The 27,138-nt window shown below is 47.7% G+C and overlaps 1 protein-coding gene across 3 annotated transcripts in view; it reads right to left on the reverse strand.

The window, feature by feature from the left end:
* Nucleotides 1–27,138, reverse strand: part of Col26a1 (collagen type XXVI alpha 1 chain) — a 127,060-nt gene that overhangs the window by 55,477 nt on the left and 44,445 nt on the right. For 2 of the 3 annotated variants that reach the window (XM_035443399.1, XM_035443398.1), the window contains exon 3: nt 23,606–23,709. In XM_035443399.1, coding sequence (XP_035299290.1) covers nt 23,606–23,709 — 104 coding nt within the window. The remainder of the gene's footprint in view (nt 1–23,605; nt 23,710–27,138) is intronic. The other variant, XM_027416213.2, reaches the window with a different exon arrangement.

Here is a 27,138-nt window from a genome sequence, read left to right on the forward strand (position 1 = left end):
CACTCGGGAGGCAGAGACAGGTAGACCCCTGGGGCTAAATGTCTAACCAGTCTAGCCCGATTGGTGAGCTCCAGGCCAATGAGGGTCTCAGCCTGGAAAGCGGAGGACAGTGCTCCTATGGATGACACCACGGGTTGTCTCTGGCCTTCACATACGTCATACAGGTGCATACATGTTCAGTCATACTGTGCACATGGACACCACACACACATACAAACATGCAGAATAAATGAATAAATCAATCAATCAGGGGCTGCTGAACTTGGTGAGAATTAGCATTATGGGTCAGAATGGTGGAGCACTCACACGGCTGGGGAGGGAGGACTACGTGCTTGAGGTCAGCATGGGCTGTAGAGGGAGTAATAGGTCAGCCTGGGCCACATAATAAAACCTGGTCTCATGCTTGGGAGCCTGCTAGGAGTGTGGGAGGGCCCACCATGTGCAAGACCCAGGTGACACTTCATTTCAGGACAAATGCAAGGTGGCCTACCTGCTCAGAGGTGGCTAGGAGAGGAAACTGAGCCTGCAAATCTCCAGCCCCTCCTCCCTATAGTAAAAAAAAAAAAAAAAATCACTTTTCCAACTAAATGAACCAGATGACAACACGCATTATTTACATTTCTCTAGCAAATGCTTTCTGTTGTTGGGTTTTGTTTTGTTTTGTTTTAAATTCTCTTTTAATAGCTCCATTTCTTTTGAACTAAACAAAAACCCCTTTCTTGGAAGAATTGCTCCATGCATCCCAAAATGTCTGTTTGCTCCACTAAGGGTGCTTGCAGCCCCCAGCCTGTTTGCTCCCCAGATCACTGAGGGGATAAGGCTGTTGCCACCTGCCTGTGCCTGCCTGTGATCTTGGGTGGGCCTTTTTCTTTTTTTCTTTCTTTCTTTCTTTTTTTTTTTTAATTTAAGAGTAGGGAAGAAAGAGGGAGAGAGACAGAGGCAGAGAAACAGAGAGACTAGAATATGCACATTTACAGGTGCCTGGGGAGGCTAAAAAGGGCAGGGGGTCCCCTGGAGTTACAGGCAGCTGTGAAATGCCTGACATTTTGAGAACAGAATTCAGGGTTCTTCAAGAGCAGCCAGTACTCTTAACCACTGAGCCATCTCTCCAGCCCTTGAGGCTGGTCTTCTGTCCGTCCTTAGACTCCGTATATCCGTCTCTAGGTGGAGTCAGTGCTCATATCCACCCACACATCAGGTATGTCCTAAGGTCTGTAAGGGTGGACGTCAGTGTGGCCACAGACATGCTCCAGGCTTGCCAATCTGAGCCCAGAAGTACAGTGAAACAAGTAGGTGAGATGTCCCAAAGTTTCCCTCCTCCCTCCTTCCCTCCCTCCCTCCCTCCCTCCCTCCCTCTCTCTCTCTCTCTCTCTCTCTCTCTCTCTCTCTCCTCTCTCTCTCTCTCTCTCTCTCTCGGCACACATGGGAATGCTTTCCCTGTATGTAAGTACACACAAGAGTGTACCTGTGTGTGTACATGTAGAGGCCAGAGTCCGACCTTGGCTGTCATCCCTCAGGTAATATCCACCTTGCTTTTTGAGGCAGAGTTCTCTCGTTGGCTTAGAACTTACTGATTCATCCAGGCTAGCTGGCCAATGAGACCGAGGGATGCACCTGCTTCTGCCTCCTCAGCCTTGGGATTACAGGAACATGCCACACCCGAATTTTTTCATGTCAGGTCTGAGGATCTGTTCAAACTCAAGTCCCATTCTTGCAAGGCAAGCATGTGACTGAGCCATCTCTCCAGCCCAAATCCCTTTTAACCCTGGCCAACTGACCCTGCATTGCTCTTACAGTGACAGAAGTGGAATTATTATCTGGTACTATTCTTTCTAGCACACTGTGATAGCTGAGAAGCCTCCATGCCTTGTCCTCCCCACAGCTGAGGAGGTCTGGGCTCTGGCCCAGCTGTCTAACTTCCTCACCTGCCAAATAAAAGCAATGCCTGACTGTTGAGACTGGCGCCAAAGAAAGGGAGAGTGCAGGCCATCCCTGTCCCCAGCTGCCTGGCTACATGACCTGTCCTAGAGCCAGAGACTTCTCCAGCTTGCAGACTGTGGTGCCTGCCCTCAGCTGGGTGAGGTGGTGCCTGTCTATAATCCCATCATGTGGGAGGTGAGGCAGGGAGGTAAGAAGCTGAAGGCCAGCCTCTTTAACACAGAGAACGTGAGGTCAGACCAGGCCACATGAGACTCTGTATAGCAAAATCAAAATGGGGCTGGAGAAAGGTCCCAATTGCTTGCCTCACAAGCACAAGACCCTGAGTGCATACGCATGGAGATCAGAGTTCAGATCCTAGAAAGCTGCAGGTGTCGTGGAGGGCCATCTCAGATGGTGGTGATAGGGAATCCCCAGGTCAAGTTGGCTCGTGAGACTGGCCATCCCAGCAAGCTCACTGTTTGATAGATCCTGCCTTGAGGAACGAGCTAGAAGAGCTATAGATGACGGTTCCTGACATCTACCTCAGGTCACCACATACCCTTACACACACGTGTGCATGTACCTACACATATGTAAAACCACCACGCAAACACACAAATATGCATAACACACATGCATACCCTCGAGCATACACACACACACACACACACACACACACACACACACACACATATGCCCAGTCCTCATAAGAGCAAAACACATAGCTCTCCCATCTGAAATGAGCAAACACCAAAGCTTTGGTCCAGTCTCTTAATAGAGGGGCAGAGCCTGAGAGATGTCTGTCACAACCAGTCCAAAGGCAAATGCATAGAATTACGGAATTCTGGATGCTACAGGAATGACAAAATGAGAAGATGAATAGATGCAAAACAGGCGCATCCCCCTGGGCACAACCAAGAACATTCCACACGACACAGTTAACTGGCGTGCATTCGGGCAGGGGTCGTGCACAGCGATTCTGACATTTGTACAACTTCACAGGGTTATAAAATTGCTAAAATACCATAAAAGGAGGCGATAACCCAAGAGGGTGTGCTGGAGACAGAACATCTGGTAATCTCTCCCCTTTAAAAGTTTAATCAGGGCGGTGGGAACATTCTGGAGATGGCCAGTGGTGACAGTTGAATCCACAAGGCAAAAGCACTTGACAGCACTGAACCAACCACACACTTAAAACTAGCTACATTAATCCTCAGAGTGGGAGAGAGGCTGAGTGGCTAGGAGTGCTTGCTAGTCTTGCAGAAGACTCGAGTTCGGTTGCCTGCCCCTGTGTTGGGCAACTCAAAAACAGCTGTATAGGATCCAACAGAATCTTCTGGTCTCTGAGTCACCTGCATTCCTCGATACACACCCACACGCAAATACACACAAGTACATGTAACGTAAAATAATTAAATCTGGAAACTGGTTAAAATGATCGATTTCATCTTATTTTCTCTCTGTGTGTGCCGGTGCTATGCTTTTAGGGACCAGTGGCCAGCCTCAGATGTCAGCCTTCAGTCATCATCCACATATGGGTTCACTTAAATATAAGATTTAGCTAGTAACAAGCCTGAGATATCAGCCGAGCATTTATAATTCATGTTCAATCTCTGAGTTGGTTATCTGGGATCAGGTGGATAGGACAAGAAAGACTCCGCCTCTGTTTACACTCACCATCCCATGTAAGTCTAGCTCCAGAGAATCCTGGCCTCTGTGGGAACCTGAACTCCTTCATGTACATACCCCACACAGACATGTATACATTAAATGGTAGTATGAGACAGGACACACTACCCCTATGCTACCTGGTGGCATTGTGGAATTATAGGCCTAATAAAACTCTCCTCTCGGTCTCTTCTTGGGGTTATTATTATTATTATTAGATTTCTGGGGCTTGACCTCAAGGTCTCATGCATGCTAGGCAATCAGTCTACCAGTGGGCTCCATCTTTGCCCGAATACCTCTAGTTTTCTTTATGACTAGAATTGGCTGGAAACACAAAGAACAATGACAACAAACAGTCTGACGTGTAAAAGACACTCGGTAACCCAACAGTGACAAGTAGGTTTGCTTTGTGACCTACTCCCAAAGCTATCGTCTATCCAGGATCTTTCCAGACCTCCGTGACAATGATCTTCCCTTATATGTAGAGTGAGCAACCAGAGGGCTGAGGACTCTAGGGACACAGAGTAATGGGCCTAGGGTCTCGGGTCTTCATGTGAACACAATACATCTTTCCAGGGCACCACCCTCCTTGTGGCCCAAAGCATTCCCCCAAGTAGTGAGTCTCCTTGGGAGTCCCCACCTTACACAATAGTCCCCTGGGTGTCTGAGGAGCCCAGGGTGGCTAGAGAGAGCCCTGGATGCCACAGCATAAGAAGAAAGGTAGAAGACGGAGAAGGGGGAATCCCTTTCCCCTAGGGCCGCATTGGTCAGTGGTTCCTGCGATCTGTTTAGCCTCTGGTCTGGCTCAGGGCAAGATGGACTTTTGTGCCTCCCACATCGTCACGGCCTGCTCAGAGAGAGTTCTCAAGGATACATAATTCTCCTGGATGCGGGTGGGCTCCCTACCATATAGGTTTCAGTCTCTCCCCCCACAGCCTCTCTTTCTTGCCGCATTACCCCACTGTCAGCTACAGCCCTGGAATGTGATATAAGCTAATCCCTACCGGGCTGGGAAGAGGGCTCAACTGGTAAAACATCCGCCTTGAAAGCATGAGAACCTGAGTTTAATACCCAGAACCAACGTTGAAAAGCCAAGGAGAGTGGTAATCCTTGGAGAGTGGTAAACACCCAGGGGACGATTGTGCAAGGTGGGGACTCTCAAGGAGACTCGCTACTTGGGGGAATGCTTTTGGGCTACAAGGAGGGTGGTGCCCTGGAAAGATGTATTGTGTTCACATGAAGGAGAGTGGGCTTGTAATCCCAGTGCTAGGGAGGAGGAGACCAGGACCCTAGTGGCCAGCCCATCTAGCCAGAACAGTGAGCTCCGGGTTTAGTGTGAGGTCTTGATCTCATCTCAAAAAGAAGGTGGTTAAGGGACGGAGGAAGCTTAAACCTCTGTCCTCCACATGTGTACACACACACCACACAACACATACACACACACAAACACCATACACCACATATTCACACACCACACACCACACCACAATGAAAAAGGAAAAAAGGTATAGGGGTCACTATGGCTGGGGACATGCTAGACAATGCATTGCACACCATTCCACCCTCAAGAATCTTTAGGGCCATTTCAGAAATCAATCAATCAGTCTCTCTCCCTTCCCTCTCTCCGTCCCTCCCCACTCTGTGTGTGTGTGTGTGTGTGTGTGTGTGTGTGTGTGTGTGTGTGTGTGTGTGTGTGTGTGTGTGTATGTGTGTGTGTGTGTGTGTGTGGTGTGTGTGTGTGTGTGTGTGTGTGTGTGTGTGTGTGTGTGTGTGTGTGTGTGTGTGTGTGTGTGTGTGTGTGTGTGTGTGTGTGAAGGGACCAGCTTCCATTTCGGCAGCCATAACAGCCGAACACGTGCTTGCCATAACCTTGCCTTGGTCACTTAGAGGTCAGACGCCTGCTTTGTGGCAAGGAACCAATCAGAAGTTAGCTGGTGGTGCTATGCTTTACAATCCTGGGTGTGCTTTACAGACAAGCGCACAGCAATGACGCACAAAGCATAGCAACCACCCTGGGAGGGCCTATGGGCCATAACAACCAGTTGACCAATCAACACAGGGCAAGCCCTCCAAGCCTGGAGGCACACCAATCGTGAGCCTGTGCGTACCCCTAGACCCTCCCCTTACGCTGTCCTATAAGATCTCTTAGGAGGCCCTAGAAGCAGTCTTTTGCTAGCCATTCGCCATGGTGGGTGGGTGAAAGACCCGAGCATGGGGTTAGCTCATTAAATTACAATAAAGCCTCATGCAGTTTGCATCAAGCTCTCGAATCCACCTGGTGATTGGGGTGACCTCGGTCATGGCCTGGGACCCTGGATACCTGAGTTTTCCCGGGGTCTAACATTGTGAGTGTGTGTGTGTGTGCACGTGCGCGCGCGCGTGTGTGTGCACGCGAGTGTGTGTGGTATATGCATGCATGCATGTGCACTTGCTCACAGGCCCATAGGTTGTCATTGTTTTCCCCTTTCACTCACTCCTCATCTTATTTTTTGAAGCAGAGTCTCTCCCAGAGCCTGGAGATAGCTGTTTCGGTGAGATGGGCTTCCCGGTGAACCTCAGGGTTCAGCCTGTCTCTGCCTTCCCCAGTATTGGGGCTACAGATGTGTGCCCCTCACATTTTATGTGAGTGCTGGGCACACAAGCTGTGTCCACATGCTTGTGCAGCCAGACTGACCCACTAAGCGCAGTCTCAACAGCCCCTCCAGTGGTTTGGGGAGTGGTGTGCCACTTCAACTGTGTCACGTCACCTCCTTGCTCAGCACCTGTGTTCCAAAGGTTCCTGGTCTGTCATCCAGCACCCCCCGGCCTCTACCCATGTCTGCCTGGAATTCCCTTAAAACTTGGAGTTGTGGATGTGGGCTTCCTTCCTCTCCCCACCCTGCCCCAGGGACTGTGCCCAGGTTTCTGATACCACTGTGACGACCAGGGGGTGAACGCGAGCTGGATATTTGCCCAGAGACTTCAGAATGAATTGCCGCAGAGTCTGATTCCAAAATAGCATACATTAACAACCTGGAATCCATTCTGCCCTGATCCTGTTAGGCAGGAGGAAACGTGGCCTACAGCCAAATAAAAGGCATCCTGGAACCCTTATGGCCTCCTCCATGGAAGACAAAGGCAGAGCGAGGACATTATGGGATGGACGTGCCTAATAAACGACGTGTTGGCATCTCCCTTCCACTGGGACGTGGATTAACAGCAGATGTTCTACACGCATGTCGACTTGTATGCTAATTGAAAACAACTGTGAGGTTTTTGCAGACAGGAATTCCATAAATGCAGACCGGAGCCTGTTCTTGCAGCTGCCGATGGGATGGTGGTGGAGGCAGAGCAGGCTGATGGGGGGGGGCTCCAGCCCTCTCCCGCAGAGCTGCCTGTTGGGGTTGGGGGACTCCTAGCTCAGGGTCAATGATCCAGTTCCCTTTCTGTTTCAGGACCATGCTGAGGCTGTCTTGCAGGACACTGAAAGCCTTGGGTTCCAGAGAATGTGAACCAAGAATTCAACTTGGTTCCTCTATGGTAGTGGTTCCCAACCTATCGTGACTCCTTTGAAGGGGAGTTGAACGACCCTTTCACGTGGGTCACATATCAGATATTCTGCATCTCAGATATTTACATCATGATTCATTATAGTAGCAAAATGACAGTTACGAAGTCACAAGGATAATAATTGCATGGTGTGTGGGAGAGGGTCCCCACAGCGTGAGGAACTGTATTAAAGGGTTGAAGCAATGAGAAGGTTGAGAACCACGTGCACAGACAAATGAGCAGACACACACACTGTGCACACACACACATCACATACGTGCACACAAGAGAAAACAGTCACTACTTACAAAGTACAGGGGATCAGCTGGATAGTATCTTGGGTGTCACATGCCCACAGAAGAAGACTCCCTAGACCGTTCTAGAACTTTCACAAGCCTTGATAGATTCTTCCCAAGCTTGGGAATGGGTTTTGTCAGAGGCTCCCAACTTCTGAGGGTGCAGATGGACTTTGGAACCCTGGATAAAGTCCTACTGAGACCCCTTTGCCTCCTACACACTGCTGTCTGAGATAAGCATAGGAAACTCAGGGAGAAGATGCCACATGGATGCAGCATTGGGACGGGGGCTACTCCAGGTGCCCCTTACTTGATGCCTCATGCTGCTGCCTCCAAGGTCAGAGCCCCCTTCATACACTCCACCCCCCCCCACCCGCCACCCAACCCAGTCATGGCTGTTAGAATGGTGCAATCTGTCTCAACAGACAGATTTGTGCTGAGGCCTCATGAAATTGGCTTCGTGCTGGGATATAGACTCGCCATGGAAACAGACCTCTGCATTTGTCCTTGAAGGATCATCTAGATTAGGTTAATTGAGGGCAGGTGAGATTGTTCACTGGGTCAAGGCACTTGCTGTCAAGCCTGACGACCTGAGTTCAATTCCCAGGACCCACAAGGGGGAGGGAGAGAAGTGACCTCCATAAGTTGTTCTCTGACCTCCACAGGTGCACACATGAGCGTGCACACACACATACACACAAATAAACATAAATTTAGTTTTTTTTTGTTGTTTTTTTTTTTTTACAAAATCAAATAGGTTAGGTAGTTAAAGTGGGAAGATTCATTCTAAATGTGGGCTAGGGTTCTGAGCCGCATAAAAAGGAGGAAGTGAGCTGAGCAGTAAATTCCTCTCCCCCTCTGCTTCCTGACTGGACACAATGTGAGGCTCCACCTCACACTCTGCCATGGTGCCTTCCCGCCATGCTGGACTGTACCCTCAAAATGGGAGCCAAAATCAACATGTATTCCAAAAATTTATTTGCTTGTTTGTTCATTTATTGTGTGTATGATGCCGTGTGTGTGTGTGTGTGTGTGTGTGTGTGTGTGTGTGTGTGTACCACAACATACATGTGCAGGCCAGAGGATAGTTTGGGAGTCAGTTCTCTCCTTCCGCTGTGCATTATGGGGCTGAAATTCAGGTCATCAGTAGCAAATACCTTTATCCACTGAGCCACCTCTCCAGACCCTCTCTCCTTCCTTAAGGTGATTTTTCAGACATTTTATTACAAGAATGAGAAAAGTAACTAAGTGTGCTGGCTGGTCTTATGTCAACTTGACACACAAGCTAGAGTTATCTGAAGGAGGGAGGCTCAATTGAGAAAATGCCTCCATAAAATCCACCTGTATAGAATTTTTTTAAATTAGTGATTGATGGGGAGGCCTGGTACCTTATGGGTGGAGCCATCCCTGGACTGGTGGTCCTGAGTTCTATAAGAAAGTGGGCTGAACAAGCCATGAGGAGCAAGCCAGTAAGCAGCACTCCTCCATGGCCTCTGCATCAGCTCCTGCCTCCAGTTTCCAGCCCTGCTTGAGTTCCTGTCCTGATTTCTTTCAGTGTAAGCCACAGAAAGCCTTTCTTCCCCAGTTTGCCTTTTGGTCATGGTGTTTTGTTGCGTTAATAGTAACCCTAGCTAGGACACTAACCAGGTCTCTTCAGGGCATAGATAAATGAAATAAAGACAGTTATTAGCCACAAGAAGCCGTAGGAAAGGAGGATGAAGATAATGACAGGCCCGGACAAGAAATGTAAATAGGGGAACCACAGCCTTCTATTAGCTCTCAAGCCCATGTCCTTGGAGAAGTTTGGTGTCTCCTGCAGCCCCATGCATACAGGTGCACTTGTGTGGGAGGATGTCAATTGTCTGTGACCACACCCAGATGCTTTTTTGAATATGAGTTTTGAGGATGACACTCAGGTCTCCATGCCTGCAGGCAGGTTCTTTATCAGCTGAGCTATTTCTCAAGCCTTAAACCCACACCTCGAATTGATGCTTGACTTTGGAAAGTGGTTCTAGACATGTATTTGGTCTTGTAAGACAACTCTTGGCTGCATAATTGAAAAACAGTGTGTCCTGAACAGGGAAGATGGCTGGGTGAACACAGCACTCCTGGCACAAGTGTCAGGACTGGAGTCCAGATTCCAAAAGCTAGGTGGGAATGACAGCCTGATTGTAATTCCTCCCTCAGGAAGTAGAGATAGGGAGGTCCTGGGGCAAGCTAGCTAACTAGATCATCCAAAATGATAAGCTCTTGGTCCAATGCAAGACCCTGCCTCTATCCATACAGTGGACAGTGATTAGAAAAATACCAAATGCTGACCTATGCACATGTACCTAGGTGCATATACACACACACACACACACACACACACACACACACACACACACACACAAATAATTGTAGCCTTGGTTGGGCTTAATGGTGCATAACTGCACTCCCAGCATGCCTGAGGCTGAGACAGGAGGATCATGAGTTTTAGAGCAAAACTCTGTCTCAGGTAAACATGGGCTGTGCTATATATAGTTTAGTGCTAGAGCAGTTTCTCAGTCTGTAGAAGGCACTGGGTTTGATCCCAGTAACATAACATGCACACTTCAAAGATTATTACAGTGTGTGTGTGTGTGTGTGTGTGTGTGTGTGTGTGTGTGTGTGTTCTCACCTTCTATCATGTGGGTTCTGGGGACGGAACCCAAGTCATGCTTGGTGTCAAACACCTTTAGTCAGTGAACAATCTTTCTGGCATGAAATCCAAAGATTGCCATGAGATCCAAACAGATAAGAACATGGACTGATACATAGACAAATCATTGTGACTCTACAGAACACAAAGACAAAGACAAAAATCTGACAAATTAGCAATAAAGAAAGAGTTACCTCCAAAGATGTTATAAAGGAACTACAGAGGATAGAAGACAACGCCATACAGTCTCCCAAAGGACAGAGAAAAATATCTGTAGACCAAGAGAGGTGGGTTTTTTATTATTTTATTTTTCATTTTATCTATTTTATTTCTGTAAATAAGTGTTTTGCCTACATGTATATATGGGTGCCATGTGCATAATGGGTACATATAGAGGTCAGAAGAGAGTGTCAGATCCCCTAGAACTGGAGTTGTGATGGTTGTGAGCCACCACATGGGCACTGGGAACTAAACCTGGGTCCTCAACATGAGAGTAGCCATTGCTTATAACTGCAGAGTCATCTCTCTAGCCTCTGACCAAGAGTTTTATACACAGCTAAACTATCGCTCAAGAATAATGGCACAATTCAATAATTTGGAGACAAACAAGGCTGAAAGGAGCCAAAATTTAAGATGTATTAGGGAAATGCAAATTTCAAAATGAGTTACAATCTCTCATCTGTGAGTTGGCAAAACTTAGTAAGTTTGGTCCCAGTGAGAGGCTCAGCTGGTAAAATGTCTGCTGCCAAGCCTAGCCTAAGGACCTGAGTTCAATCCCCAGGACCCACATGGTGGAAGGAGAGAACAGACTCCCACCTCTTCTCTGCCCCTCACATGTGTGCCCTGACATGTACACACACACACACACACACACACACACACACACACACACACACACACAAATACAATTTAATTTGAAAACAATTAGGAAGGCCAGGCCATGGTAGCAAACACCTTTAATCCCAGCACTCAAGAAGCAGAGGCAGGCAGATCTCTGTAAGTTTAAGGACAGCCTGGTCTACAGAGAGAGTTCCAGGAAGCCAGGGCTACACAGAGAAACCCTGTCATGAAAAGAAAAAAAAAAGGAAGTCTAACAACACCAATTATTGGGCAGGCTTTGGAGTGATGGAGAACTTTTGCTCACTGTTGGTAGAATGGAAGTTGGAACACTGAGCCTGAAGAGAACTGACAATCTATCAGAGTTAAAGACAGAGGCTGGCAAGATGGCTCAGTGGATGAAGTGTCTGCCATGCAAGTATGACGCCTGAATTCACAGCCTTGGTACCCATGTCAAAGACAGCTATGGAAGTGTGTATCTGTGACCCCAGTGTTTGGAGAGAGGGGACAGGTAGATCTCTGGTACTTCCTGGCCAGACAGTCTAGCCAATCAGTGAACTCAGGTTCAGTGAAAAACACTGTCTCAAAAATTAAGGTGAAGAGAGTTAAAAAAAGATAACCTCACATCAACCTCTGACTTTTGCGTGTACACACATGTATACACACACATATGACTACCCCACACTCACAAACATGTGCACTCACACACCCCTATACTCTACATATGTGCACACATATCCACACATGTGTGTGCATCACACACACACATGAACGCATATACACAGACAAACTCACACACACACTGTACAAACACAAACATACAAAAAGTTAAGAATAAAACATAATAATGTACAGTTTTGGGAAGGTTTTGCTGAGCACAAAGCCCCAAAGTTGAGCAGGCATGATGGTGAAAACCTTTAATCCCAGCCCTTGGGAGGTGGAGGCAGGTGGATCTCTACAAGTTCAAGGCCAGCCTGGTCTACATAGTGAGTTCCAGGATAGGCAGGGCTACATAGAGAGACCCTGTCTCAAAACAACAATAGGAAAATCCCCAAAGTTGTTCCCTGCAATTCTACTCACAACTGTAAGGAAGCAATTGCCTTTGAGTAAGAATCAGATAAACAAATCGTAGTGCAAGCATGATGGGAAATATTATAAAGCTGCTAAAGATCAACTAAAGTAGAAAGGATCCACGTAGAAAGGATGGACCTCACAAATATTGGATGTGAAAAGCAAGATGTTTGAAGATGACTTCAGCAGAACAGGGTCCCGAATAGCTCAGGCGACTCTCGACTCACTATGTAGCCAAAGACGACCTTGAACTCCCTCCCAATGCTTCTGCATCCACCTCCAAGCTGCTTACTGGGGTTACAGGTATGCAACACCACGCTGGGCTTAATTATACAAATTTATATATGACACAAAAGCACAAAACTTAGCCTAAGGAAGATACTCACTAACTATAAGTTAGTGCTGCATTTAAGAGGGAAAAGAGGAGAGGGGCCAGAGAGATGGCTCAGCAGGTAAAGGAGCTTGCTGACAAGACTGAGGACATGAGTTCAATTCCTGGGACCCACATGCTGAAAAGAAAGAACCAATTCCCCAAATTGTCCTCTGACCTCCACAGGGGTGTTGTGTACACACACACACACACACACACACACACACACACACACACACACACACACACAAACAAAGATGGGGCTCAGTGGTTAAAAGCCATATCTCTCGTTCTTCTTGCCAAGGATCTGGGTTCAATTCCCAGCACCTAGAAGGCAGCTCATAGCTGTCTGTAACTATATATCCAGAGGTTCTGATACCTCTTCTGGCCTCTGAGGCACTGCATGTATGGAGTGCACAAACATACATGCAGGCAAAACACCCAACCACATAAAACAAAAATAAATACATCTTTTCTTAATAAGCATAAAATTAAAAAGAAAGGAAAAGGCATACAGAATAGTTAAAACTATGCAGCCTGGTCGACATAGCAAGGCCCTGTCTCAAAAAGAAAAATACATTGCCCTGGACTTTTTCAAAATAAAAGTCAAGGAAACACTGAAGCAAATATGACATAATGCTAACAGCTATTTAATCTCAGCGGTTGGTATATGAGTATTTTATGGGGTGTTTTATGTGCTTCTTAGCTCAGAAATATTTCTTACATAAGGTTTAAAAATTAAGAGTTTAATATCACCATCAGGATGTCAGGAGGCTGGCTGAAGCTGGCTGTGCCCACCTGCCCTGTGTGGTGACCTGCCTCTGCAAGGGGACATTCCATGGTTTTCTTCTTGGCTATTTTTGGCACAGATGTCAGATACTACCACATTTTCCTGAAACCCAACTGAAGTGACATAAGGGATTATGTTTAAAGATAGAAATTGACAAAGATAAAGAATGCAACATGGAAACAATAGAAAACAGAAAAATGGCTGCAGAGTATGCCCACTCTGGGAAGGTCAAAGTGGCTGCAGGGTGCACACCAGCAATCCCATTGCTCAGAGGCTGAGACAGCACGGTATGCTTGAGGGAAGCCTGGTCTACATAGTGCATCAAGGAGAGAGAGAGATACAGATTGAGATGGAGACAGAGACAGAACTCAGCAAGTAAAGGTGCCAGTTGCCAACAATGATGGCCTGAGTTCAAACCTCAGGACCCACATGGTGGAGAACTTACATAATTATACACACACACACACACACACACACACACACACACACACACGCACGCACGCACGCACGCACGCACGCACACACGCACACACACACACACACACACACGCGCACACACACACACACACACACACACACACACACACACACACACACACACACACACACACACACACACACACACACACACACACACACACACACACACACACACTAATTCAGGAAAAATACTGTAAGAACACCTGCTTCTCTCAGTAGAAAAAAGAGGATGAGAAAGAATGAGGGGGAAGAGGGCAAAGAGAGAGAATGAGAAAGGAGAGAAAGAAAGGGGAGGAAGAGGACAGAAAGAGGGAGGGAGGGAGGTAGACAGACAGACAGACACTACTTAGTTGAGGCCTGGTTCAGCAGTAGGAAGGGCAGATAAATTCTGGACCCCGCAGAGCCCCCTCCCAGTGGCATGTGGCAGGCACTCAGACTTGAAGGGGGAGAACACGGAGATGCTGAATGCAGACTGGGTTCCTGCAGGAGGACATCTCTGGGTACTGGACTCTCTGTAGAGGGGAAAAGCAAATTGCTCACTACAGAAAGACGCCAGCCACGGTGAAGGATGGAGAGCACAGAGAGACCAGGGAATGAGGTGTGAATTGATACACTGACTTGTTGGATGGTCCCCACCCTTATTCTCCTGGCTCAGCTTCCAGATGGCCAGTGGCCAGACACACCAGCAGGTACAGTTAGACACATTTTCTATAAGGAATCTGATCATGTCAAGAGGAGGTCATCAACGGCTTGTTACACATACACTACAGAGACAGCTTACACACTGCACCTCAACACTCACACACAAACACACACACAATCACCATAGACATGATGCATTTGCCCTAGATGCACTGCTTGTATGTCCCACCCAGATACACATGCCAATATACAGTCATTGCTCCTCAACTTACAGAGAGTTTACATCTCAATAAATCCATCATAAGTTGCAAATACTATTAAGTCAAAGGGCATTAAATATGTCTGGGGTGTAGCTCAGTAGTAAAGTACTTGCCTGGAATCCCCAAGTCAGAGGGTGAAGGTGTGACTCAGTGGTAGAGCTCCAGCCTAGAATCCCCCAGTGAGGGGCTGGGGTGTGACTCAGTGGTAGAGCCCCTGCCTAGGATCCCCCAGTGAGGGGCTGGGGGTGTGGCTCAGTGTAGAGCCCCTGCCTAGAATCCCCCAGTGAGGGGCTGGGGGTGTGGCTCAGTGTAGAGCCCCTGCCTAGAATCCCCCAGTGAGGGGCTGGGGGTGTGGCTTAGTGGTAGAGCCCCTGCCTAGAATCCCCCAGTGAGGGGCTAGGGGTGTGGCTCAGTGGTAGAGCATTTGTTTACACATATGAGATCCTGGGTTCAACCCTCAGCACTGCGGGTTGGGAGGGAGAGAATATCCCAATAACAATTAAACAGCAAGGCAAAAAGGATCAGAGAAAGAGCCAATTCTCTCAGAGATTGACCAGCTGAGAAGACAAACACATAGGCAATTAAGAAGGTGGTAAGAAAACTGCAAAGTTGTAAAGGAAGTGCTGAACAAGAGGCCCAGGCAATAAACGATTAAATTATAAAAGGCAGAGTGCTGCATGAAATTCTGGAACATTCCAAACCCACATTGGGGAATGCAGGCAATATCTGGCCATGAAGAACATTCAGGGGATTCTTGTGTGAGCTAGGGACCAAGAGCCAAATGCATTCCCTGGGACACAGAGCTAGGAGACTCTTCTAGCTGCTGGACAGTGTAAGGGTTTGAGCCACCGATTCCAGGGTTTAGGGGCTCCAAAGCACATGTGAGCACACTCCATACACTGGATTAATCAGTGGAACAGTTGGTTGGGTGAAGGCTGTCCTCATTTCCATTGTACCATGTCCTCTCAGACAATGACTTCAGACACAAGATTCATGTGAACCAGGATCGCATAGTCCCATGACTGGCCACACCCACCCACGTGTGCCCCCTTTGAGACCCCAGCCACCAGGTTCTGATCTCCCTGTCATTCATCCACATTCATCACTTGAGGGAGCAAAGCTCACGGCCTGATGACAGGAGAAAGAACCCCTGTGTGAGACCTCATCAGAGGCCAGAACCATGGGTGTCACTGTGGGATGCCGGGGCTTTCTTAACCTTTTGACTGAGAGTTAATGCTCACACAGGAATCTTTTAAAATTGGGGCTGTGTTGTTTTTTTTAAAGTTTTTCATGTGCATGTGTGTGCCTACATTAATTTTATGTGTACTATATTTTGTGTGCAAATGTCTGGAGAGGCCAGAAGATAGCACCAGATCCCTTAGAAACAGAGTTACAGACAGTTGTGAGCCAGCATCTGGATGCTAGCTGTCAAACTCAGGTCCTCTGCAAGAATACTAGTGCTCTTAAAGGCTGAGCCTTCTCTTTAGCCCCTGTTTCTATATTTATATGTATTTACTGTGCTTGGAGAGACTGTGTGTGTGTCAGGGTACATATATGGAGGTCAGAGAACAACTTGTAGGAACTCTCTCCTTGCAGTATGCAGGTTTCAAGTATGGTCCTCAGGCCATTAGACTTGATAGCAAGCACCTTTACCTGTGTGTTCAGATATACATGTGTATGCATGGGGGGGCCAGAAGTCTGCACTGAGTATCTTCCTCAACCACGCTCCACTCGTTTCACCATCCTGCTCAATGGTGCCTGTTCTGTTTGGTTTTTGGTTTTGGTTTTGCCTGGGTTCTGAGGATTGAACTCCAGCCCTTGTGCTTTTTGTGGCAGGCACCTTACCTACTGACTGATCTCTTCAGCCCAGCATTGTTTTTTGTTCATTTCTTTTTAAATTAGGCAGCATCTTTTCTAAAGATTTTATTTTTATTTATGTCTATGAGTGCTTTGCCTGCATATATTTAAGTGTTCCACATGCATGAAGCACCCAAGGGAGCCAGAAGAGAGGGCCCCAAATCCTCTGGAACTTGAGCTACAGATGGTGGTGAGCCACCATGGAGGTGCTGGGAACTGAACCCAGGTTCTCTGCAAGAGCAGCAAGTGCTGTTATCCACCGAGCCATCTTGCTATCCCCCAACCTAACATTTTTCTATTTTCTGTGGCTTATGTAGCTCTGTTGTCTTGGGAGAGAGTTGAAACAGCACAGACCTGGAGACAGACTGCCTCCCAGGGCTAGCTAACTCCTAAGGACAGAAACAACTCTGAGAAGGACCCAGCTCATGGGCAAACCATCACCCTCTTCAGTCTCACACAGCAAGTCAACACTTCCCCCATCCCAGCACCAGGTACCAGGCTCCTAGAGTCCCAAACACTGCCAACAACACACAAAGTGACAGCCCAACTATACACCCTGCCCTGTCTTGTGTTTCCTGCAAAAGTCCATGAACAACTCTGGTCTGGTCTTTCTCTTCAGCCTTATTACAAAGATCCAGTGTTTCCCGCACTGCTGTCTGAGAATGGCAAGACGCTGTCCCTCCTTTGAGGAGCTGTGAGTAGTCAATTCTTCTCCTAAAGGAATTCAACTCTCTGTGCTGTCACTAAGTCACACCCAGAAATTAAAATCCTAATGATATAAATGAGACAGAAGATAAGGCCTCGTGGGTCAGAAAAGATTCTGGAGGGCCAGGGCTTGAGTCAGGGAAGGTAGGATACTTTCACAAAAAGCAGAGAGCCAAAGATGAGCAAAGAGCAAAAAGGTGATGGGGAGTCCATGCCCCTCACTGGGGGATTCTAGGCAGGGGCTCTACCACAGAGCCACACCCCAGCCCCTCACTGGGGGATTCTAGGCAGGTGCTCTACCACAGAGTCACACCCCAGCCCCTCACTGGGGGATTCTAGGCAGGTGCTCTACCACAGAGTCACACCCCAGCCCCTCACTGGGGGATTCTAGGCAGGTGCTCTACCACAGAGCCACACCCCAGCCCCTCACTGGGGGATTCTAGGCAGGGGCTCTACCACAGAGCCGAGTCACACCCCAGCCCCTCACTGGGGGATCCTAGGCAGGGGCTCTACCACAGAGCCACACCCCAGCCCCTCACTGGGGGATTCTAGGCAGGGGCTCTACTACTGAGTCACACCTTCAGATCTGAAGATTCATCTCTTGATGGTAAGAAACTAGAGAGAAAGAGATATGGATTTGTTTTCCAAGACAGGGTTTCTCTGTGGCTTTGGAGGGTGTCCTGGAACTGGACTGATTTCAGACTGAAATCAGACCAGGCTGATTTGGAACTCACAGAGATCCGCCTGCCTCTGCCTCCCAAGTGCTGGGATTAAAGGTGTGAACCACAACTTCCCAGCTGAGATACAGATTTTTAAAAAAGAAATATGGCAATATCCAGGAAATAGGGTGCTGTGGAAATAAGTAGAAGCCAGAGGGCCAAGCTTGGAGTTTTGAGAACCCCCCCACCCACCAATCTCTACCCTTGTGACTTCTGCAGCTTTTCAAACATACATTCAGTTAAGTTCTTTCCCAGCACTGGATGAGTCTGGGAGCACCCAAGCTTTCCCCTTCATCATTGAGACACATGTGTCCAACACTGTGTTGGAACCCCCTACGTATAGTGGGAAATTACCAATACGGAGTCAGGTAGAAATATAAGGGTATTTAACAGAGAAAAGCCTTACTTACAGAGCGAACCAGCCAGCCGGTGGTAGCAGTCTGTACAGCAAGAAGCAAAAAAAGAAACCGAAACCGAAACGCAGTCCCCCTACTCACTCTGACCACGCCCTCACAAGCCTGGTCAGGTACTCTTGTAGCCAGCCCCTAAGAAGGCATGACTACAGCTTCCCCTACACCTACGTCTGTCATACATTTTTAAAAACTTTTTTTGTCTGCCATACATTTTAATAAATAGCCATACTTGCTCAAGTCCCGCTTTAATGGCAGCCATGGAAGACAAGCTGTAAAGACCTCAGATTCACTGGGAATCGTTTCTGTAAAACCCTGAGCTCTGCAGATTGGCCAGGAGTGGCCTCAGCCCCTCCCAGGAGAATTCCTTCTGGCTTTGAACCCTCTGCCATTCAAAATACAAACAGGCTCACACACAGAGTGTATGCGCTGGGTGAAAGGGCAGCCTCATTTGGACCCAAATCAATCAGCTCATGCTTGAATGCACTAGCTAAACCCCTCTGCCCCAGGCTCTCCTTGCCCCTAACAGGACCCTGGGGATTCGTTTCCTGCCCGTCCTAGATTTATTTCCAGCTGGAAACAAAGAAAGGAAAAAAAGAACAATCCCCTTTACTTGTCACAAATTCCTCGGATACTCTATTAGTTACTTTTCTGGTTGCCGTGACCAAATCCCTGACATGAAGCTCTTTAGGACGGGAGGGGTCCATTTGGCTCACGGTTTGAGGAGACACAGTCCACAGCAAGAGGCGGAGAGGAAGGCAGAGACTCAGGGGTGGCAGGAATGCGCAGCTGGGAGTCCCCACCTCCTCCCATCTTAGAGGAACAGGAAGTGGGTTGTAAACTTGTTGCATCGCGCTGAGCCAAACAATCACCTTCTTCACATGACCGGTTGTGCTTGCTTGCAAAAGGTCGTCCCAGCTGGGACCACTGACAGGTGACCTTATACAAAGAACAATATGGTTTTGAGGGCCATTGGGTCCTCATCTGGGTATTCAGCTACTTCCCCCAGACATTTGTTTCCAGTTCTGCCCTAATTTCCTGTGGCCATGGGGGTCTCAGGGAGGGACTATGGCATATAGGCTGGGGAACCACCATCCATGCTGGGCACAGACCTTCCAGTAAAACTGTTTTAGGGCCCAACCTCCGACCTCTCGCTCATCCATGATCTGTAAGTGAACAAACTCATTGGTTCCCCAGTATCAACCTTGGTGACATGGAACTTTGCTTTGTTATCAGGACCTTATGAGGAAGTTTTGGGGGGCGGGGGTAGATATTGCTTAGTCTCCTCATTAAGGAGAAAAAATTTACAACAAACCTCTAAGTCCACCCCCAAGCCCCCACCCCGTCCTGACAGCCCCCCTCCCCCAGTGATTCACTTTCTTCATCAAGTCTCTGCTTCCTAAAGGTCCCGCAGCACTACCAGCTGGGAACCATGCGATCCCATGCGGGAAACTTCGCATTCAACTACAGCAAGCACCTAAAATGAGATCCATCTGTCTTCGGAGTTGCTAGGAGCAGAGCAGTGCCACTGTGGATACTGCGGAAAGACCCGTCCAGGCCTCGGCTACGGTGACTTTGGATGGGATTTCCCTGGACCTTCAAAATTCCAGGCAGCAAAAGTAGACAAGTCCCAGCTCTGTTTGGACACTCGTTAGCTAGGTGACTTGAAGAACTTGCTTTCTGCCTCCACACCCTACAATGGCAATATGCAGCGCTAGGCTGAAGTCCTTTCTAAACTGTGTCATAGCTAAGGTGACCAACACATGACTAACTGGAGGGACTCCTGTTGGTGGGACATGGGATTCAATTTATTTTTATTTATATATACATTCATATATGTGTGTGTATTATATACATATGTGCAATGCGTATATATTATTATAAATATACATATATTTTAAAGATATGTCTATTTATATACACATGCATGTATGTATGGGGGGTATGCATGTGTTGTGTGAGGACTCAAAGAGGCCAGGAGGTGTCAGATGTCCTGGAGCTGGAGTTATAGGCAGTTGAGAACCAACCAGTGTGGGTGCTGGGAACCTAACTCCAGTCCTCTGCAAGAACAGCAATTGCCCTTAACTGCAGAATTATCCCTCCAGCCTTTTTGAAACCACTTTTAAACCAGCTCTAGATGAGACAGAAGAGAACCATACTCACGTTCAAGTGCTGCCTCTCGCACTGTGGCAGGACTAACACCAGGGCAGGACTAGCAGGGGTCAGAAACTTTACAAATGTCTTTTAGGGCTGGAGCTATGGCTCGGTCTGTAAAGTGCTTGCTGTGCACACATGAGGACCCATGTTGGATTCCCCAGCACCCATGTAAAAGCTGTGCACAGCAATGTGCCTGAAAGCCCATCGCTGAGAGTCAAATACAGGGCTCGCTGGGGCTCGCTTGGGCTTGCTGGGCAGTAAGTCTATAGAATCAGTGGCAGACCCCGGCTCAGAAAATAAGACGGAGAGAACTTGAAAAGGACTCCCAACATCAACCTAAACCTTACACTTACACAGACAAACAATGTCTTCTAGATTGTAGGTGTGAGAGGAAGCACATACCAATTGTCTCTCAGAGCCTGGTTGGCTTTGCTCAACATGAAGTTCATTCCCCATTCATTTCCCGAAAACTGGCACGATTTCATTAGCCTTTGTGGCTCAATAAAACTCCCTATATGCCTGTGTATCTTCTTCATCCACTGTCTACTGATGGCAGGTAGGCAGATTCCAGAACAAAGCTAATATTGTTTCAATTTAGAATCAACTGTGCCACCCCCTCCAAGTCTTGGGGAACACCACAGAGGAGGGGACAGAAAAAAAGTAAAATCGGAGGGAGGTGGGAATCGGTCCAGAACGTGGTCTTGGGAGCGTGGCACAGTACTGGGACTCTTGGACTCTCAGCAGCAGTTGGATGTGATTACCTGAAGAGGTCTACTCTAGACTGAGCCCATCAAGACCCCATCCTAGAGGAGGGAAGAACTCAGGAGGCTCCACTCCTCCCTAAAGATAGGTAGACATTTTCTTCAGTGTTGTAGCCTCTGGTGAGTTGTCCGTGCTCCTGTAAATACCCCCTACCCTGCTCTTGTAGGCAACCTTATATGAACTCATTGGTTCCCAAAACAAGCAAACAAATAAATGCATAAAGGCACGAGACAGAAAGACGGCTGGGGCGTGTAGGCTTCTGGTCAAGCCAAGAACACATGAGATGAACGTCAGATTCAAGGAGAAACCCTGCTTCAAAAAAACAAGTGGAAAGGGCTGGAGAGATGGCTCTGTAGGTAAGAGCACTGACTGCTCTTCCATAGGACCTACGTTCAATTCCCAGAACCCACATGTCAGGATCTGATGATGTCCTTTTCTGGCCTCTGTGGGCACCAAGTATGCATGCAATGCACAGACATAAATTCAAACAAAACACCCATACACATAAAATAAAAATCTAAAAATGATGTTTTAAGGTAGGGAGTGGTAGAGGGTGCCCAGTGCCCTCTTTTGACCTCTCCATTCACACACAGGCAGCGCACCTGTGTATAGAAATGGGCCAGGGGAGAGAAATAACAAAATAACCATTTGTGCATTTAAGTACATGGGAAATTTATTTCATTTTTAAAAGAAAATGTTTACAGGAATGTTATGCAAAATTGGAAATGACTCAAATGTCTTATAATAGGAGTTTAATTATAAATGATGTGTGTTCCTATATCCCATAACCACCAAAAATAGTGTTAGAGAAGGCCATCTGCCCTCAAGAAGCATGTCCTTGAAAGTCACTGAATGATTGGCACATGAGCACAAAAAAAGTCTCCAGTTTTGTTGTTATTGCCACTTTTTGGTTCTGTTTTGATTTTTTGCCAAAGAGAGACTCCAGGCTACTTAGGAAGATGTCGTTCTAGGCATTTCTACACCTCAACACTGAGTATAAATAGGGCTTTTTTGAGTTATAATGGAACAGTGTCCAAATATCCTCATCATACACTTAAAAATGCCAACAATTTTGAGGGGCTGGAGGGGTCACGTGGTAAAGCCTTGACCTGAGTACCACTAAGCTGGGTATACTGGTTGCACTGGTAATCTCCACATTGAAAAGCTGGAGACGGGGGAATTCCTGTGGCTCACTGCCCAAACAACCAGGCTACCTTAACCAGTGAGCCTCGCACGCCAGTGAGAAACCTTGTCTCATAATGAGGTAGATGGGCCCAGTGTCGACCTCTGACCTTCACATACGCACACAGCCATGTGTACCTACATAGATATATGTATATATTCTTTTGTGTATATGATATGTGTAGGGAGACACCCTAGCCCCGCCCCAGGTAACCCGTACAGGTGTGCTGGGACACGCCCATGAGGGCGGGGTGAGGGGAAGTCTGAGATGACATAGAAGGAGGTTCTTAAAGAGCTGAGCACACGTGGAAAGACCCTTCTCTCTGGCCACACTAGCTTTCGACCTGTGGGCACGCTCTGGCTTGCGTTTGGGCTGGTGTTTATCTGAATAAAGAAATCTTAGCCTTACGGACTATGGATCATCTTTGAGCACACACGGCATGCAATAATCTTCAGATATGTAATTATAGATAATATTTAATATGTATATTCTTTTGTGTGTACTATATATAATATATTTCTAGCCCCGTGTGCTATGGGATATTTGTACACTGTTGAGACTGTATTGCTGTGATTGGTGTTATAGGCGGGACTTCTTGGCAGAGAGAGAACTCTGGGAAGAAGGCAGAGTCACCAGCCAGAAGCAGAGGAGGCAGAATGAGCAGTATGGAGAGATGAGGTAATGAGCCACGCCACAGAAATATTAAATAAATGGGTTAAGTTATAAGAGATAGTGGGAGGAGCCTAAGCTAAGGCCAAGCAAGCGTTCACAATTAATAAGTCTCTGTGTTGTTATTTGGGAGCTGGTGGTATAGCCAAAGTGTCGTTACACCCATGGGCACCAAAGTTAGGCTGTGGTAGGGCCCCAGGGGATTGGGAAGGAAGGACTGAGCTTGGCCCAGCTATCCATCCTTCCTCTGACATGGAGGAAAGCCAGGCACAAGTTGGCACCCTGGAGTCTGCCTGACTGTACCCCAATTAAACTTTATCTGTATTTGTTTGGCCACAAATAGCTAGTAGTACTTGCTCCGTATCAGAGCCAGAAGAAGAAATGGGCCATACCTCATGAGGGTCCCTAATTCCCCATCCAGCCAAGGTGAACAGGAACCTAAGTCAGGACCCACAAACATGGCGGATCATTAGGAACATAAAGAACCACATTCTCAAAGTGCATAAAAAGGGGACCAGTTGGCACAGAGCAGTTGGAGGTGAGAACAGAAACACCCACAGCTCCTATAGCCTAGGTGACTAGGGCCCCATCCCCTACTTACCCTCGTCACAGTTACTGCCAGTAAATCCCGGGCAACACCTCCACTCCAGCGCGGTCACCGTGCGGTAGGAAACCCGGTAGGTCGGTCTGATGAGAGTCCTGTAACTAACACAAGACGAGGTCAGAGGGGCATGCACCCCTGCCCAACCGCCTCAGACTGGCTGCTGGAGGTACTATGCCTACTTAGAGTTTGGGAGGTCACCAGGACAGTGCACCTGTCACCTCAGCTTTATGCTCACTGCTCTAGACAGATCACCAGCCCTAGAAACCCAGGCAGTGATCAGAGACTTCCAGACTGCACTGGTTTCTCAAACCCCTCACTAGAGGATGCCCGGCAGGTGCTCTAACACTGAGACATGCCCTGGCCTCCACCAACACCTCACTGGGGCATTCTAGGCAGGTGCTCCACCACTGAGACATGCCCTCCAGCACTGGGGGACTCTAGACAGGCATTCTCCTATTAAACACTCTCAGCCCTGTCTTTAAGACAGGGTTTTACTAAGTTGCCTAGGATGGCCTTGAACATACTCTGTATCTTCCCAGGTAGGCCTTGAGCATGCCCTCTTCTGGCCTCTGCCCCTGAGTACCTGGTTTGCTCACTGTACTGGCTGGTTGTGTGTCAACTTGACACACACAAGCTACAGTCATCAGAGGAAGGAGCCTTGGTTGAGAAAATGACTCAATGAGATCCAGTGGTAAGGCATTTTCTCAATTAGTGATCAATGGGGGAGGGCCCAGCCCACTGTAGGTAGTGTCATTCCTGGGCTGTTGGTTCTGGGTTTATAAGAAAGCAGGCTGAGCAAGCTATGGGAAGCAAGCCAGTAAGCAGCTCCCACCATGGCCTCTGCATCAGCTCCTGCCTCCAGGTTCCTGCCCTGCCTGAGTTCCTGAGTTCCTCCAATGATGGACTATGATCTGGAAGTGTAAGCTAAATAAACCCCTTCCTCCCCACATTGCTTTTTGGTCATGGTGTGTTGTTGCAGCAATAGAAACCCTGACTAAGATACTCATCCAAGCATGTGCCACAGAACTGGCTCATCCCTTCCTTTCTCCAATGCACCAGCTGTTGTGAGGAAATGTCTTACATTCTTGAGTAAGTAATATTGGCGTTGTACTGTGGTAGGGACAGGTGCTCGCCCTCAGCAAATACATTTCAATTAAAACTCGGACAGCCACAGTAGACAGTCCTAGACACATCGAGAAGGTTAAAAGCAAGGAGGGCTGGGGGGACAGCTTAGTCGGTAACATGCTTGCCTTGCGCATACAAGATGTGAGTTTGATCTGCAGAACCCCATTAAAAAGCCAGGCGTGGTGGGGTGCATTCATGATCCTAGTACTCAATGGAGTCAGAATTCCTGAGGCTTGCTGGCCAACCAGTCTACCCAAATTGGTGAGGTTCAGACTGAGTCTCGAAAAGTAAGGTTGAGGGGCTGGTATAAAGGTATGATGGGTAAATAGGAATTTTCTGCCAAGGCTAATAACCTGGATTTAATCTCCCAGCCTCACATTGGAAGAAGAGAACCAACTCCTAGTCTCTGTTGATACATGTGCACCGTTCATGCATGCACATGCACACACGCTCAAAACACACACACAGACACACACACAGCAAAGTTAAAAATGAAATCGAGTCCACACCTGTTATCCCAGCACTGGGGGAGGGTGAGGCTGGAGGATCTCACGTCTAAGGCTAGCCTAGGCAATTCATAGTGGGACCCCGGCCCCCCAAAACACAAACAAACAAAAGACACCTATATGAGCAAACATCACAAGCCCAGCTTCATGTGTGTTGCTTCAACTTTCTACCCAAACATGTCTGCACCAATCCCCCTTTCAGGGAAGACTGCATGACTTCACAAACACTTAAATCCACTGACATGGGGGTGACTCAGTTGGCAAATGGAGAAATGATGAAATATTTGGTAGCGGCATCTGGAGCTACCCTGTTGACAGGAAAACACACATATTACAGCCCATTCTAAAATTGGATTTCAGAAATAGTGCCCTGCTTGTGGGAATTCTTGAACGTCCCTTCCAAGTCCTGTTTCAAAAGCACTCCAGTGTTCAGCTACAAGCCCCTGCTTTTCTCGGGGTGGGAAAGCTCCCTCTACACACTGTGCCGCATGCTGCCCCTCCCTCTCCCAGCCTCTGAGCCCTCACAGGTCCACATCTTCCGTGATGATGCTGGTCAGGATCCTAGTACAGGACTGGAGAGATGGCTTAGCGGGTATGCTCACCATTCAAGCTTGAGGACCTGAGTTAAAACCCCCAGCACTCATGTAAAAATGTGGTGCTATGCGTTTGTAATCCCAGAGTGGGGGAGGTAGAGACAGGAGGACCCCTGAGGTTACTGACCAGCCGGTCTAACCTACTTTCAAGTTCCAAGCCAGTGAGGGATGCTGTCTCAAAATAGGCGGTCAGGGGGCTGGAGAGATGGCTCAGTGACTAACATCACTTACTGCTCTTACAGGTTCAGTTCCCAGCACCCCGCTCACAACCATAACTCCACTTCTAGGAGATCAGACTCCCTCTTCTAAACTCTGAGGCAGCACACACACGGTGCACATATAAACATGCAAGCAAAATATGTGCACACATAAAATAAATCTTTTAAAATTCTTTTGAGGGACTGGAGAATGCCCCAGTGATTAAAAATACGTTCTGCTCTTCCTAGTTTAATTCCTAGCACTCACATTGGGCAGCTCACAACTGCCTGTAACCCCAGCCCGGGGGACCCAATGCCTCTGGCCTCTGCGACCACCTGCACTCATGTGCACACACTCATACTCAGAGACACATCAGATACTTCATTGAAAACAATTTTTAAAATCTTTGTTTGTAAAAATAAAATAATTTAAATTTAAAAATTCTTTTAAATTTTTTTGTTTTGTTTTTTGAGATAGGGTCTCAAACAAAACAGGCCTGTCCTGGCACTCACTCTGTAGAACAGGCTGGCCTTAGACTCACAGAGATCCTCCTGCCTCTGCCTCTCCAGTGCGCCACCACCACCCGGCCTCTTTAATTGTTTTTTAAAGTGGACAGAATCCAAGTGCAATTTTACATGTGCACAAAAGTAATTATTATCACAATACAGAACATTTAACAATACTTTATTTTTATTGTGCAGAGAAGACTGTGCACATACCACAGCATACAAGTAGTGATCACAAAACAACTATCAGGGGTGGGCTTTCCCCTCCCACTGTGTGGGTCCAGAGAATCAAACTCAGGTCCTCAGGCCTAGCAGCAAGCACCGTTACCCCCTGAGCCAGCTCACTGGCCCTAATACAGTAAACTGAGAGTCAATAACAGCAGTGGAGTACTGTGGCAAGTGGTTTATATGCGCTCCTGTGGAACATGGCAAGAGGTAGAGACCATTATTGTTCTAAACTTGATGTGAAGAAACTGAGGCAGGAAAATGTTAAGAAACTTTCACAGCAGCAATGCTACAAGTCCGTAGCACTATGAACTGAGCAGGAGGAATCCTTCCACGACCCAATTGTTCTATCCAGGCTATCTGGTGCCAGGGAGCAC

The sequence above is a fragment of the Cricetulus griseus genome, chromosome 4 (genome assembly GCF_003668045.3).
Source record: "Cricetulus griseus strain 17A/GY chromosome 4, alternate assembly CriGri-PICRH-1.0, whole genome shotgun sequence".
Lineage (NCBI taxonomy): Eukaryota > Metazoa > Chordata > Mammalia > Rodentia > Cricetidae > Cricetulus > Cricetulus griseus.